The 13,038-nt window shown below is 36.3% G+C and overlaps 1 protein-coding gene across 10 annotated transcripts in view; it reads right to left on the reverse strand.

The window, feature by feature from the left end:
• CCDC88A (coiled-coil domain containing 88A) overlaps positions 1-13,038 on the reverse strand; it is a 144,429-nt gene that overhangs the window by 42,750 nt on the left and 88,641 nt on the right. For all 10 annotated transcript variants that reach the window (XM_021717152.1, XM_021717151.1, XM_008067207.2 and 7 more), the window contains 3 exons: positions 7,824-7,961; positions 5,521-6,591; positions 4,044-4,171 (listed from right to left, as the gene is read on the reverse strand). In XM_021717152.1, coding sequence (XP_021572827.1) covers positions 4,044-4,171; positions 5,521-6,591; positions 7,824-7,961 — 1,337 coding nt within the window. The remainder of the gene's footprint in view (positions 1-4,043; positions 4,172-5,520; positions 6,592-7,823; positions 7,962-13,038) is intronic.

Below are 13,038 nucleotides of genomic sequence, written 5' to 3' on the forward strand. Positions count from 1 at the left end.
CCACCATGCCCAGCCGCACCGAAGACTTTTTATTCAGGGTATAGAGTAGTTACATTAAAAAGGTAGTGATATACTCATGACACAGGACACTGGTGACAGAGCGGCAAAAGATAAATGTGACCTTCAATATTCTAGTTATCTTGTTTGAATGGTTAATACATGAATTATATCATTATTTAATGATTTGTTTTTAACAAAAAGGATGGTACATGAGCACAATTTGAGAGTATATCATATACTAAAAAGTATGATCCATTTTTCACACTTAAGGATCAAGGAGACAAAACCAAATAAAAACCTAAAGTATGTATATTTCATCACATTCTGCTATCTATCTATCTATCTATCTATCTATCTATCTATCTATCTGAGTCAGAGTCTCACTCTGTTGAATTGCGGTGGCACACAGTCACCACAGCCTCAACCTACTGGGTTCAGGTGATCCTTCTGCCTCAGCCTTCCAAGTACCTGGAACCCCAGGTATGCACCACTACACTTCGCTAATTTTTAAAATTTTATTTATTGTAGAGATGCGGTCTCACCAAATTGCCCAGGCTGGACTTGAACTCCAGGGCTTAGGTAATCCTCTTGTTTCCATTTCTCAAAGGGTTGGGATTAGAGGCATGAGCCACTGTGCCCAGCCTGTTTTTTATTGTAATTAACTTGTATGTACATATTGTCTGCTTGATTAGATTTTAATTTCATTGAATACAGAGGCCAAATTTCAGGCATTCTGGTATTGATCTCAGTCAACAAATGTTATTAAAACGTTTACTGAGTCTGATATTATACATGTTGAATTTGTGATGTTTGCGTCCTAACTAGTCTCTGTCTCAAATTCACCCTTTAAAACCCATCTTTTACATAACTAATAATTGCTCAGCATGCTTTTGTACTTTCATACAAATGCTTTTGTTTGTGGGGACTGCCCACCCACACTGTTCCCAACTTGTAAATCTCTGTCATTCTTCAAGGTTCAGCTGAAGCATTATCACTTTTTTGAGGCTTGATGTTCAGAAGATAGTAAGAGGTCAATTAATATGGTTAACTGTATGAATTAAAGTTTGGGAAGAGGAGCCAAATAGTATGAAGAGACCATCTAGAACTGGATTCATAACTTTATAATAGGGTCAATTAGAGCAACCATGTAGTGCTGTGCCAAGAACGTGCAGTACAATGTCTTACACATAGAAGGTAATAAATCTGTTTGAATAAACAGAAGGGATGCATTTTTTTTTTTTTTTTTGAGTTGGAGTCTCACTCTGTCGCCCACACTGGAGTGCAGTGGCCGCTCCCGGCCACCGCAGCCTCGGCCTGCTGGGCTCCGGCGATCCTTCCACCTCAGCCTTCTGAGTAGCCGGAATTACAGGCATGCGCCACCACGCCCAGCTGATTTTTTTGATTTATTGTAGAGATGAGGTCTCGCTACCCAGGCGGGTCTCGAACCCGCGGGCTCAGGCAATTCACTCACCTCAGCCTCCCAAAGGCGCGGGATTATAGGCTGAGCCACCGAGCCCGGCTGGGATGCATTTTTGGTATCTATATTAAAAGACAGTAAGGTTGGGCATGTGTGGCTCACGCCTGTTATCTCAGCACTTTGGGAGGCTGAGACAGGCAGACTGCTTGAGCCCAGGAGTTTGAAATCGGCCTGGGCAACAAAGTGAGACCTTGTCTCTACCAAAAAAAAAAAAAAAGTAAAAAATTAGCCAGACATGGTGATGTATGCCTACTCAGGATGCTGAGGTGGAAGGACTGCCTGAGCCCAGGAGGTAGAGGCCGCTGTGAGCCATGATCATCGTGATCATGCCATCGCACTCCAGCCTGGGTGACAGGGTGAGACCTTGACTCAAAAACACAAAAATCAGTCAACCAAATCCACACTTAACTATCTGATTAGTTCAAATAAAAATATATACTCATGAAATATCTGTAAAATTAATTTAATAATGGTAGCATGACTTGAACTGATTGCTAAAATAAATGCCTCAAATTACTTGTTATTATAGAACTGTAAACTTATTCTATTTACTTTGAACAATCTCAAATACAAAAAAATCCCATATAATCAGCATTCACTTTTCATATATATATATATGAAATACATCAATATTTAACCCTTTGTACTCGGATGTCTCTCTCAGGGGACATAAAGAGATTGCTAGTGATAATACAAACTATGCCAGAAAAAAAAATTTTTTTTAAATGTATGTTTCCTTGAAGTTTTCCATTCAAATTGCATGAAAAAGCAAATAGATGGTTATCAAGCTGGTGTTATGTAGAAAGAGAATGTGTGAAGTGGTTTCACAGTGGTGCTGACCCTTCTTTGTAAAAGAAGGTAGTCATAAAGAGAGTTTGTACAAGAAAGGCAGCTATGGGTATACCTTTTTGTATCATAAGGTATAACCTGAAAAGACAGATGAGCAAGTTATTATAGCCTTAAAAGAAAAAGACTTTTGAAGTGGAAGGCAGATTATTATCACATGTTAGAAAAATAAGATATAAAATTTTGATTTTTTTGTCATAAATAAGTCCCTCAGTGTCCAAAATTCTATTATAAGACAAATATTACAATAAAATAATTGGTTTCAACACGATAGTATTTAATATGAAGTGATTCGTTTTTTATTATTTCATTAAAAAGTGTGGTCCAGTTTGTGGACCAAGTGCAAAGGGTTAATATAGTACATAAATACTAGAATAATAATAATGAGATCATAAAATATAAATTATATAATAAAAATTCGACTGGATTAAAATCTAGTCTACATAAAATATTCTTAACAATACAACTTCTATTCTAGCTGGAACACTGTGGCTGACTAGATGCTAAATAACACTACTTGAAGCCGGGCTCAGTGGCTCAGCCTGTAATCCCGCGCCTTGGGTGGCTGAGGTGAGTGGATTTTCTGAGCCCACAGGTTCGAGACCCGCCTGGGCAACTTGGTGAGACCTCATCTCTACAATAAATCAAAAAATTAGCCGGGTGTGGTAGCACACGCCTGTAATTCCAGATACTTGGAAGGCTGAGGCTGAAGGATTGCTGGAGCCCCAGCAGGTCGAGGCTGCGGTGGCCAGGAGCGGCCACTGCACTCCAGTCTGGGCGACAGAGTGAGACTCCAACTCAAAAAAGTATAAAATAAATAAGACTACTTGAAAATCAGATTCGGCCGGGCGTGGTGGCTGAAGTCTGTAATCCTAGCACTTTGGGAGGCCAAGGCAAGAGGATTGCCTGAGCCCAGGGGTTCAAGACCAGCCTGGGCAACTTGGCAAGACTTTGTATCTACAATAAATCAAAAAATTAGCCAGGCTTGGTGGCATGCACCTATAGTTCCAGTTACTTGGAAGGCTGAGGTGGAAGGATCACCTGAGCCCAGCAGGTCGAGGTCACTGCACTCCAGCCTGATGACAGAGTGAGACTCGAACTCAAAAAAAAAAAAAAAAAAAAATCAGATTAATTCTGTTTGACAGACTATAATTACCATGAAAGAATAGAAAGTTTCTTTAACCTTATGTTGATCATTTTTAAAATTTAGGGTATATGAGTGAATTTTTATTTGGCTTGTCAAGCTTTTAGTTTTCCCATTTTTATACCTTACTTGCTTCTCAGTATATTTTCCTTTGTTTCATACTTTTCCTCCATTTCTCTTCAAGTCCACATTTTGGCAAATAAATAAATCAAAGAACTGAGACATTTAAAGCACGTGACTCAAATTAAAAATAACTTGTTTAATTGACTGTACTTGATGAGAGGAATAATGTTTTATTTTATTTTCACAGGCAATTACAGCCTCTAATCTTCAGCTACCAGTGTAGCATCCTGTTTTCCTCTTTTAAAATTTATATAATAACATTTTAGATTTTGTTTTCTTATATCTGTAATTATCTTTGTTTCTTTTTTTCCTTACAAAATTTTTTCTAAGGAAGAAAGGAACCAGAAGTGGTAAAAAACGTAAGTGTTTTTTTTTAGCTAGTACAGGAAAGAGTTAACGTTTGAGTAAAAAAATAGTAATTTCAACTGTTTGCCAAATAGACTTAATACTCACCTGTCATCAGTACTTTGCTCATCATGTAAGAGTCGCTCTTTATTTAACCCTATCTTCTCAAGTTCATGAGTTAATTTTTCAAGATCATTGTTCATCTGTTGAGTCTTCAATTTTTCACTCACCAAATCCTTATTTTAAAAGGAATGTACAACTCACGTAAGTAATAAGGGCATAAATATCTAAGAGAATCAGCTAAGATTTTAATGATCACCAACCAGAAACACATAGAGTTGAATCAGAAAAGACAGAAATGTCATTGAACCTTTCCTTCATTGTTAAAAAGTTAAACAACAGTTATAACCTAGTTGAAATAATTTTGTTTCCTTATTTTCTTTCGCTATAACTTTGCTTTAACTCTAATGTTAAAAAAACCTTAAAAGGGAGAAACTCTTTACTTGTGAATATATATCTTAGGTTTGAAACCTGTGGTGTAAAAACATTTGTCCATTTACTCTTTAATAATGAGCTAGAACTTTAGTGTACATTTCTTCCTATGAATATATGTTGGACACAACACTCATTCCCTACCACAAGCCCCTCTTTTCCCAGTGAAAGAGAACTAAGATACTGATCTGAAGAACTAAGGGATGCTCTTAGAAGCTCAGACACCAAGAACTTGTTGTGACTGTAGCACAGAAGAAAAAAATAAAAAGGTCCCTCCTCAACACCTTTTTAGCAGAAATGCAGACTGCCCAATGTGACTTTTTGTCAAAATGTTAAGATACTTTTAAACTAAACCTAAGGGGTTATCACATACCATACCGTATAAGGATGGCAACCAACTAGCACCAACAATGTTTCACAGGACATACCAACAATCTACTCCCCAAAATTTCAGAATTCTTTTCAATACATAGATCCAAGCAACTCCCAGTTGTTCAGTTGAACCTTTAACTTAAACCTGATTTGCATTCTCTGGCTTAGATGTAAAAATTCATGGAGCATTGGAGTCTGAAAGATCTAAGTTTGAATCCAGTAATTCAATTCTGCTATTCATTTAGCTGTGTGATCCTGAGTAAATTACTTAATGTCTCTGAACCTTGTTTTTCTAACAACAAAAAAAGGACATAATATCTATATAGAATTAGTTGTAAAAATTATATAAATATGTAAGTACCATTCATATGAATTCCTTAGCCAATAAATAGTAGCTATCATGCTTCTTTGTTATACTTAGCATTCATTAAGAATCTTGAGCAAATCGTTAATATTTTGTAATAAAAGTTTAAAATTATAATGTAGTAAGTCAGATACAACAAAAAACTCTTATTACTACAAATTGTTTAAAAAATATTATTTATATTTATAGTTTAACAAAAGTAGAAAACTTGGAAACTGTTTCTAGTTCTAATTCCAAAATTTTACTGAACCATAAAAAAAGATGAAAACTATTGATGGGTTCCAATAAAACTTAAAGACCCCCTGAGTTAAAAATATATTGTAAAGATCTGCCTTACATTTAGGTAAATATATTTACCTCACGTAATGTAACCAAAGTTTTTATATCAATAGTTGCTCTTTTCACAAGCTCCTTATTTTCTTTCTCTAATTCTTTCAAACGAATACAAGATTCTTTATATATACCAATTTCTTTAAATAGGGTTTTATTTTCTTTTTCCAAATTTCCAATCTTCACATTGTTTTCTTCTAATGTGGTATCTTTAATTTCTGCTTGTTGTCGGAGTCTCTTATTTTCCTTTTCCAATTGTTTCTTATCCTTTTCCAGTTGAGAAGTCTCTTGCTCTAATGATTTATTTTCTTTTTCTAGCTGTTCTAGTCTTTTGCTAGATATTTTTAGTTCTTCTAGGTTTTTTTGCAATGTTTGATTTTCCATTTCTAAGTCTTGAAGTTCACTCTCTAGTTGCTGGATTTTTTTATTGCTGTTCTCTAAAGCTTTCTGTAGCCTTTGATTTTCTATATCTAAACCCTGGTAGCTAACTTCTAAGCGTTCTGTTTTCTTGAAAGATGCTTTCATGAGCTCCAATCCTTTTTTAAGTTGTTCTTTTTCACTTTCCAGTTCTTTGTTTTCTAGTTGTAACTGAGCCATTTTCATGCTTGCACACTTCAAAGATTCCACATTCCTTCGCAGTTCTAAGTTTTCCTCATCAAGTTGGGAATTTTCTTTTTCTAGAGATTCTAACTGAAATGTAAGATTTTTAAAGCTATCCAATGTTTTTTTTAATTTTCTATTTTCTCTTTCTAGCTCTGTATTTTCTTGTTCTAAGGCCTCAATTTTTTCACATGTAATTTTTAAATTAGTTATCTTTTTCTGTAACAATTCGTTTTCTTTTTCAAGATGATGCAACTCATTTTCAAGTTCTTCTGCTCGTTCTCCTTTTTCTTTATAATGTTCCAATTCTTTTCTAATTTGTCTTTTTTCAAATTCAATCTTACTTAGCTTGCTACTTGTTTCTTTGATAGATTCATGGAGAATTTTATTTTCTTTTTCAATGTCTTTTACTCTTGCTTCTGCACTTATCTGGGAGCGTTGCCTTAAGGAAGACACTGTTTGATTCAGGTGCTCATTTTCCTGTTCCAATATTTTAATCTATTTCAAAAAAAGAAAGAATATTCAAAACTATAATTAAGCAAAAACGAAGTATTTCAAAGTACATAGTTTTTCCCTTCCAAAAATGGCATAAGAAGGTACTAGAATGTTTGTTTAATTTTAATTTTAATTTTTTAAAGCAGGATTTATTGAGAGGACAGAAAGCTCCCACAGTGGAAAGGGACCCAAAGAGGTTGCCCTGTTTCATTTTTAATTCTGACAAACATATACATGTAAACCTGGTCATTAAAGGTCATATCTTTAGGAGTTGACAGTCTAAAGGAACAGTTGAGAAATATATTTTTTATTAATCAAAATGATCTTCTGACTATTTAGGTACATGCAGCAAATTTAAATATGGATATAGTTGAAACACCCACATACCCGCTTAAGGAGAGAAGGTTTTCCTTTCACGAAATAATTTTTGAAATGCCTATATATAATGGGTATTCAGTAATATGTACTGTAGTATGTGTGTATAGATATATGGGTTTATATGTGTCTGTATTATTTACCAAAAATAATTCTGATTAGGAAACATCAAAATAACAAAATCACCTGGCATATTTGATAACTAATTCATCCAATTCAATGCATAGTCTAATACAATGGCTCTCAAAATTTGTGTGTTAAATAATCCTGAGGAGCTTGGAAAAGTGCAGATTCAGGTTTAGTTCTAGAATTTTTATTCTGTAGCTCTAGAGAAATCTATACTTTTACAGTCTAAGGACTGTATCTAGACAAAATAAAACAAATAATTGTACTTCTAAAAAATAAATAAAAATTTCAAAACGGCAAGCCACTTAATCTAGCCAGTTCTGTTTCCTCAAACATAAAATGAAAAGAACAATAAACACCTAAAAACAAACTTGTGAATATCCAAGGCAGTTGGTATCACTACACTTCTTCCTTTTTTAGTAGGTCAAAGTACTCTTGCATTCTCTCCAGCTCCTCTCAGGGACTTTAGAATCTGTAGCCCTATTCCACAGACACTTGAAAGCACAAGTACTGCATACTAGATGATTATTAAGCACCTTAGCAGTTTAAAAAATTTTAAGCTTTCTCTTCAACTTTGCTAAGATACATGAATGAAATAAAATTATAGCTATTTTAAACTTTAAAAATAGAAAATATTTCATTTTAATGTTATGAATATTTTGTTTACATATACTTTAAAATAACTTTTGTTAATAAAATTTAAAATATATAGTTTAGTAAAAAAATTTATAAACCTGTCTCTCTGAATTTTCTCTAAGTGTTTCAATAGTTTTTTCAAGTTGAGCTTTCTCCTTCATTAGATCCTTGCTTAAATTCTGAGAATTCTGAAGACTTTGCTTTTCTTGAATAATCTCATTTTCAAGAACTTCAACCTAGAGAAAAATAAATCATAAAAACAACATATTAACTATTTTACAGTGAAAACATGTCAAAACAAGACATAATCACTGAATAAAATACAGTTTTTAGTTTGCTTTTTTTAGAGTTGGGATCTCACTATGTCATCCAGGTTGGAGTGCAGTGGTGTAATCAGAGCTCACTGCAGCCTTGACCTCCTGGCTCAAGCAACCCTGCCACCTCAGCCTCTTGAGTAGCTGGGACTACAAGTGCACACTACCACGCCTTGCTAATTTAAAAATTTTTTTGTAGAGAGAAGGTCTCATTATGTTGCTTAGGCTTGTTTTGAACTCCTGTCCTCAATGAATCCTCCCACCCTGGTTTCTCAAAACATTGGAACAATAGGCATGAGCCACCATGCTCCACCTGAAGTACAGTTTTAATACCCATATGGTAAAACTTAATAATTTAGCATACAAATTCAAGTAGCATTTCATGCTCATTTTAATAGCTGTATAAAATATGCAGACATGACTATATTTCTTATTCTGTGTACCTCATAGGGTAAATTTCAGTTCCTAAAAACAAAGACAAATCTAACTGAATAAAGGATAATGATGTGCTATATAAAAACTGTACAGACTGTATTGAAAGAAGCTTGGAAAAGTGAAGATTCAGGCTGAGCTCTAGAGTTTACTTATGGCTTCAGTAAATTTGTAAAATAAAATTTTACTTATAGTTAAAGAATTTTAATGAGCAAGAAGGAGCAAGATAATATTAACAAGCATGAGAGAAAAAATGAGAAGTGGTGGTACAAGTTTAATGAGGAAGCAAGAAGTGACTTGGTTTACAATAATAAGGAAAGAGGGAGAGAAAGGAAGAATAATGTTAGAGAAAGGGGGTAAACAAAACTGCAGCAAATATTTGTATTCTGGATTTAAATTTATTTTCAATTACACATTCTAGATTATAATAATATTGGTAGTTAAGTATGGAATAGACAATTCAATTAATTTCCCCATTATTATATAATCTATTCAAACCAGGAAATAAAAAAGATAAGAAGACTTTATAAACTATTCCACTTCAAGTTAAAATGTTCCTTAAATTCTTACATGGATAGTGAAGAACTTTAGAGCAATCAAAATTTTTCTATTTTAACATCAATGGACGATTACCACTCATAAGAAACAACTTTCCAATAATATCTCAAAAGCATCAAGTCCCAAATTTTATACAATAGCTCAATTCAACATTAATTTATGTTTACAAAGCTTTTAGCCACTAATAGCTTATTAATCTGGTTATCTCATTATAAATAGAAATACATGAATAAATTATTAATTAAACTTATTTCTTGTTTCATATCAATAGGATTCAAGTGAAACATTCGGTTCACAAAAACATCTTTTATACAATGAATTAATTAAAAATGTCTTGAGCTGGGCACAGTGGCTCATGCCTATAATCCCGCACTTTGGGAGGCTGAGGTGAGAGGACTGCCTGAATTCACGGGTTTGAGCCCAGCCTGGGCAACGTGGTGAAACCTCACCTTTACAATAAATTTAAAAAAAAATTAGCCAGGCGTGGTAGCATATGCCTGTGGTTACAGCCATTTGGAAGGCTGAGGGGGAAGGAACACATGAGCCCAGCAGGACAAGGCTGTGGTGGCCATGAGAATGCCACTGCACGCCAGCCTGGGCGACAGAGTGAGACTCTGACTCAAAAAAGGATTTCTTGAATCACTAAGAATTTACAAATTAAACCTCAAAGCTAATTTCAAAATGAAACTGTACCCCATAGGCCTAATTATAATGACAATCAAAATAAAACTGTTCTAAATTCTAAATGGCCATTCCTACTTTAACACTAAATTGATTGTCAAATGCTTATTAAGATTATTTGGTTAATGGATTAAAACAATGCAAAAATGTTTTATGACAGTAAAAAACTTGCAGGAAATCTGAAGCTTCAGATAATTTAAGGCAGTGGTTCTTAAAGGGTTTTTAGGACAGCAGGATGAACATCACGCAGTAACTTCTTAGAAATAAGAACTCTTTATCCTGAGAGCACAAACTTCAGAGGGACCTGAGGAATGCTGAGTTCCAGGTGCCCCATCCCTACTCTGATCCCACCGCAGGACAAAGGGTGCAGCAAGAAAAGGACAAGGAAGAACTCCAAAGAGATCAGTGGTGAGTCCGGGGGTGACACAAACCCCCACCTCCCCCAGAAATCCTCTGAACGTCAGTCACAATAGGAGAACTCCATTCCAAGACAGGCCTGGCTGGGGCACCTTCTGTGAGAGTACATACCTGGGGAAGAGACAATACTGTACCTCCCCACCAGAAATCTCCCTGACCATAAGAGAGTGGGAGGGGAGGACTGCAGCCCTACCCACCTCCACTGCCCCTCCTCCTTTCCTGCTTCATTCCCAGAGGAGTGAAAGAGGTGACTGCAGGAGACCTGATCAGAGGCACAATTACAGAGCCTGCCACAAGAGTGCAGATTTTTTTGTTTTTAATTTTCAATTATTTTTTAATTAAAAAAACTTTTTTTGACTGTTAGTTCATCAATTTTTAAAATATCTTCCCTTTGTGCATGAATGTGTATGTGAGGGTTTGATCTGCATCCCCTCCAAAAACATTTTTTTCTTTTCTTTTTCTATTCCTTTCTTCTTTTGTTTGTCATTTTCTGTTAATATGTGTATGTGAACCATCAAGCGTTCATCTTTAGATTTTGCTGTTGGTTTCTGCTCTTTTGTTCTTCTGGAGTTTTTTTCATATTTATTTTTTATAGTTTAAGGGGTGTGTCAATATATGTCTGAGGGTTGCTGAATCCCTTTTTTCTTTCCCCTCCTTTGGTCTTTCTTCTCTATTCACTTTGTGCTAGGCGTGTGTGTGTGTGTGTGTGTGTGTGTGTGTGTGTGTGTGTGTGTGTGTGTTTAGTTCTCTTGGTTTTTGTGTTTTTTTTTGTGGTTTGTTTTCTTTCGTTTTGTTGCTAATCCAGTTTGTTTTGGAGTGTGTGCTGTTTTCTGCTCTGCATCATCATATAGAGTGGTGGTGGGGAGTGGGTCTCAGGGAACACATACCACAATAAGTGATACCTAGTGCCCCATCCCCCACTTAATTCGAATTTCTTTCTTTCTTTTTATTTTTTTTTTTGAGTTGGAGTCTCACTCTGTCACCCAGACTGGAGTGCAGTGGTCGCTCCCGGCCACTGTAGCCTTGACTTGCTGGGATCCGGCAATCCTTCCGCCTCAGCCTTCCAAGTAGCCAGAACTACAGGTGCATGCTACCACGCCCGGCTAATTTTTTTGATTTATTGTAGAAATGAGGTCTCACCAAATTGCCCAGGCAGGTCTCGAACCCGAGGGCTCAGGCAATTCACTCACCTCAACCTCCCAAAGCATGGGATTACAGGCTGAGCCACTGAGCCCAGCCTCAAATTTCAAAAACTACAAGAGACAGCAAAGTTTCCCATCCACTGTCCTATTTCAAAATAGAACAAATCCAGAGCCCAGATCAGGGAAGAATAGAGGACTGAGCAAACATCAGAAGAGAAAGCCTCTCCCTCTAATGCTGAATAACAGAATTAAAGAGAAAAACAAGAGATCTGTCACAAATGAGGAAAAGTCAAAGGAAGACCTCAGGCAATTTCAAGTCTACCAAAGACAAAACTCAAAAATCAGACCTTGGTGCCCAAACAATGGAAGTCACCAACAACTGTCCCCAGAGTACTACAGGGATTAGGGATGGATGGAAAGAGTGAATAAGACTCAAGAAAGACAAGATGTAACACTGAAAGAACTTGTAACATGGATTTTGGCAATAAAAAATTTCATCCAGGAAATAAATAACAAGATGACAAGCATGGAAAGCAGAATTAATCTAGCTGAAGAAAGAATTTCAGAACTTGAAGACCAGAACATGGAATTAACCCGATTTGTAAACAAACATAGAAAGAAGACTCAGAAAGAAAGAACAAAGCCTATAAGAGATGTGCAAGAGGCCGAACCTATGCCTGACTGGTCTCCCAGAAGAAGAAAGGGAAAATGAGAACAATTTGGAGCAAATATTCCAGGAGGTAATCCAAGAAAACTTTCCCCATCTCATCAGAGATGTGACCAGCCAAGCACAAAAGACACAGAGAACCCCCACAAGACATCAAATGAGAAGACCAACTCCTAGACACATAGTAATTTGCCCACACAAAGTAGGCACAAAAGAAAAAATCCTAAAGGCAGCAAGAGAGAAAGTCAGACTACCTACTGGGGAAAACCAATCAGAATAGCAGCAGACCTATCAGCAGAAACACTACAAGCAAGAAGGGACTAGAGCCCTATATTCAAAGTCCTTAAAGATAAACAATTTCAACCCAAAACTTCCTATCCAGGCAAGCTCAGCTTCATCAGTGATGGAGAATTAATATCCTTCCCAGACATCCAATCCCTAAGATATTATGCAGCTTCCAGATCAGCTCTGCAGGAGACATTTAAAAAGGTATTAAGCACAGAAGAAAGAAAAAAAAGAATGACCACACACTTTCCAAGAGAACAGCAGAGAACAGAACCAAAAGAGAATATAGCGCAATAAGAAACTTGAAAACACACACATACATTAACCACAAAGCCAAAAGAAAACAAGCAAACAAAGAAAAAAGCTTTATAAGAACCTCATGACAGGATAAGCAATCACATTTCAATAATCAGCCTGAATGTGAATAGACTAAATGGCCCACTGAAAAGACACAGAATGGCGGACTGGAAAAGAAACCATGACCCAATTATTATTTGCTGTATCCAGGAGACTCACCTCACTTCAAGGGATGCACACAGACTCAAAGTTAAAGGAAGAAAAACGAGTTTCCAGGCAAATGGATCACAAAAGAAGGCAGGAGTTGCATTCTTAATATTAGACAAGCCAGGCTCGGTGGCTCAGCCTGTAATCCCGCGCCTTTGGGAGGCTGAGGTGAGTGGATTGCCTGAGCCCGCGGGTTCGAGACCCGCCTGGACAGCAAGACCTCATCTCTACAATAAATCAAAAAATCAGCCGGGCATGGTAGCGCATGCCTGTAATTCCGGCTACTCGGAAGGCTGAGGTGGAAGGATCGCCG

This window comes from Carlito syrichta, unplaced genomic scaffold (genome assembly GCF_000164805.1).
Source record: "Carlito syrichta isolate Samal-C Ts95f unplaced genomic scaffold, Tarsius_syrichta-2.0.1 Scaffold309408, whole genome shotgun sequence".
In the NCBI taxonomy this organism is placed as follows: domain Eukaryota; kingdom Metazoa; phylum Chordata; class Mammalia; order Primates; family Tarsiidae; genus Carlito; species Carlito syrichta.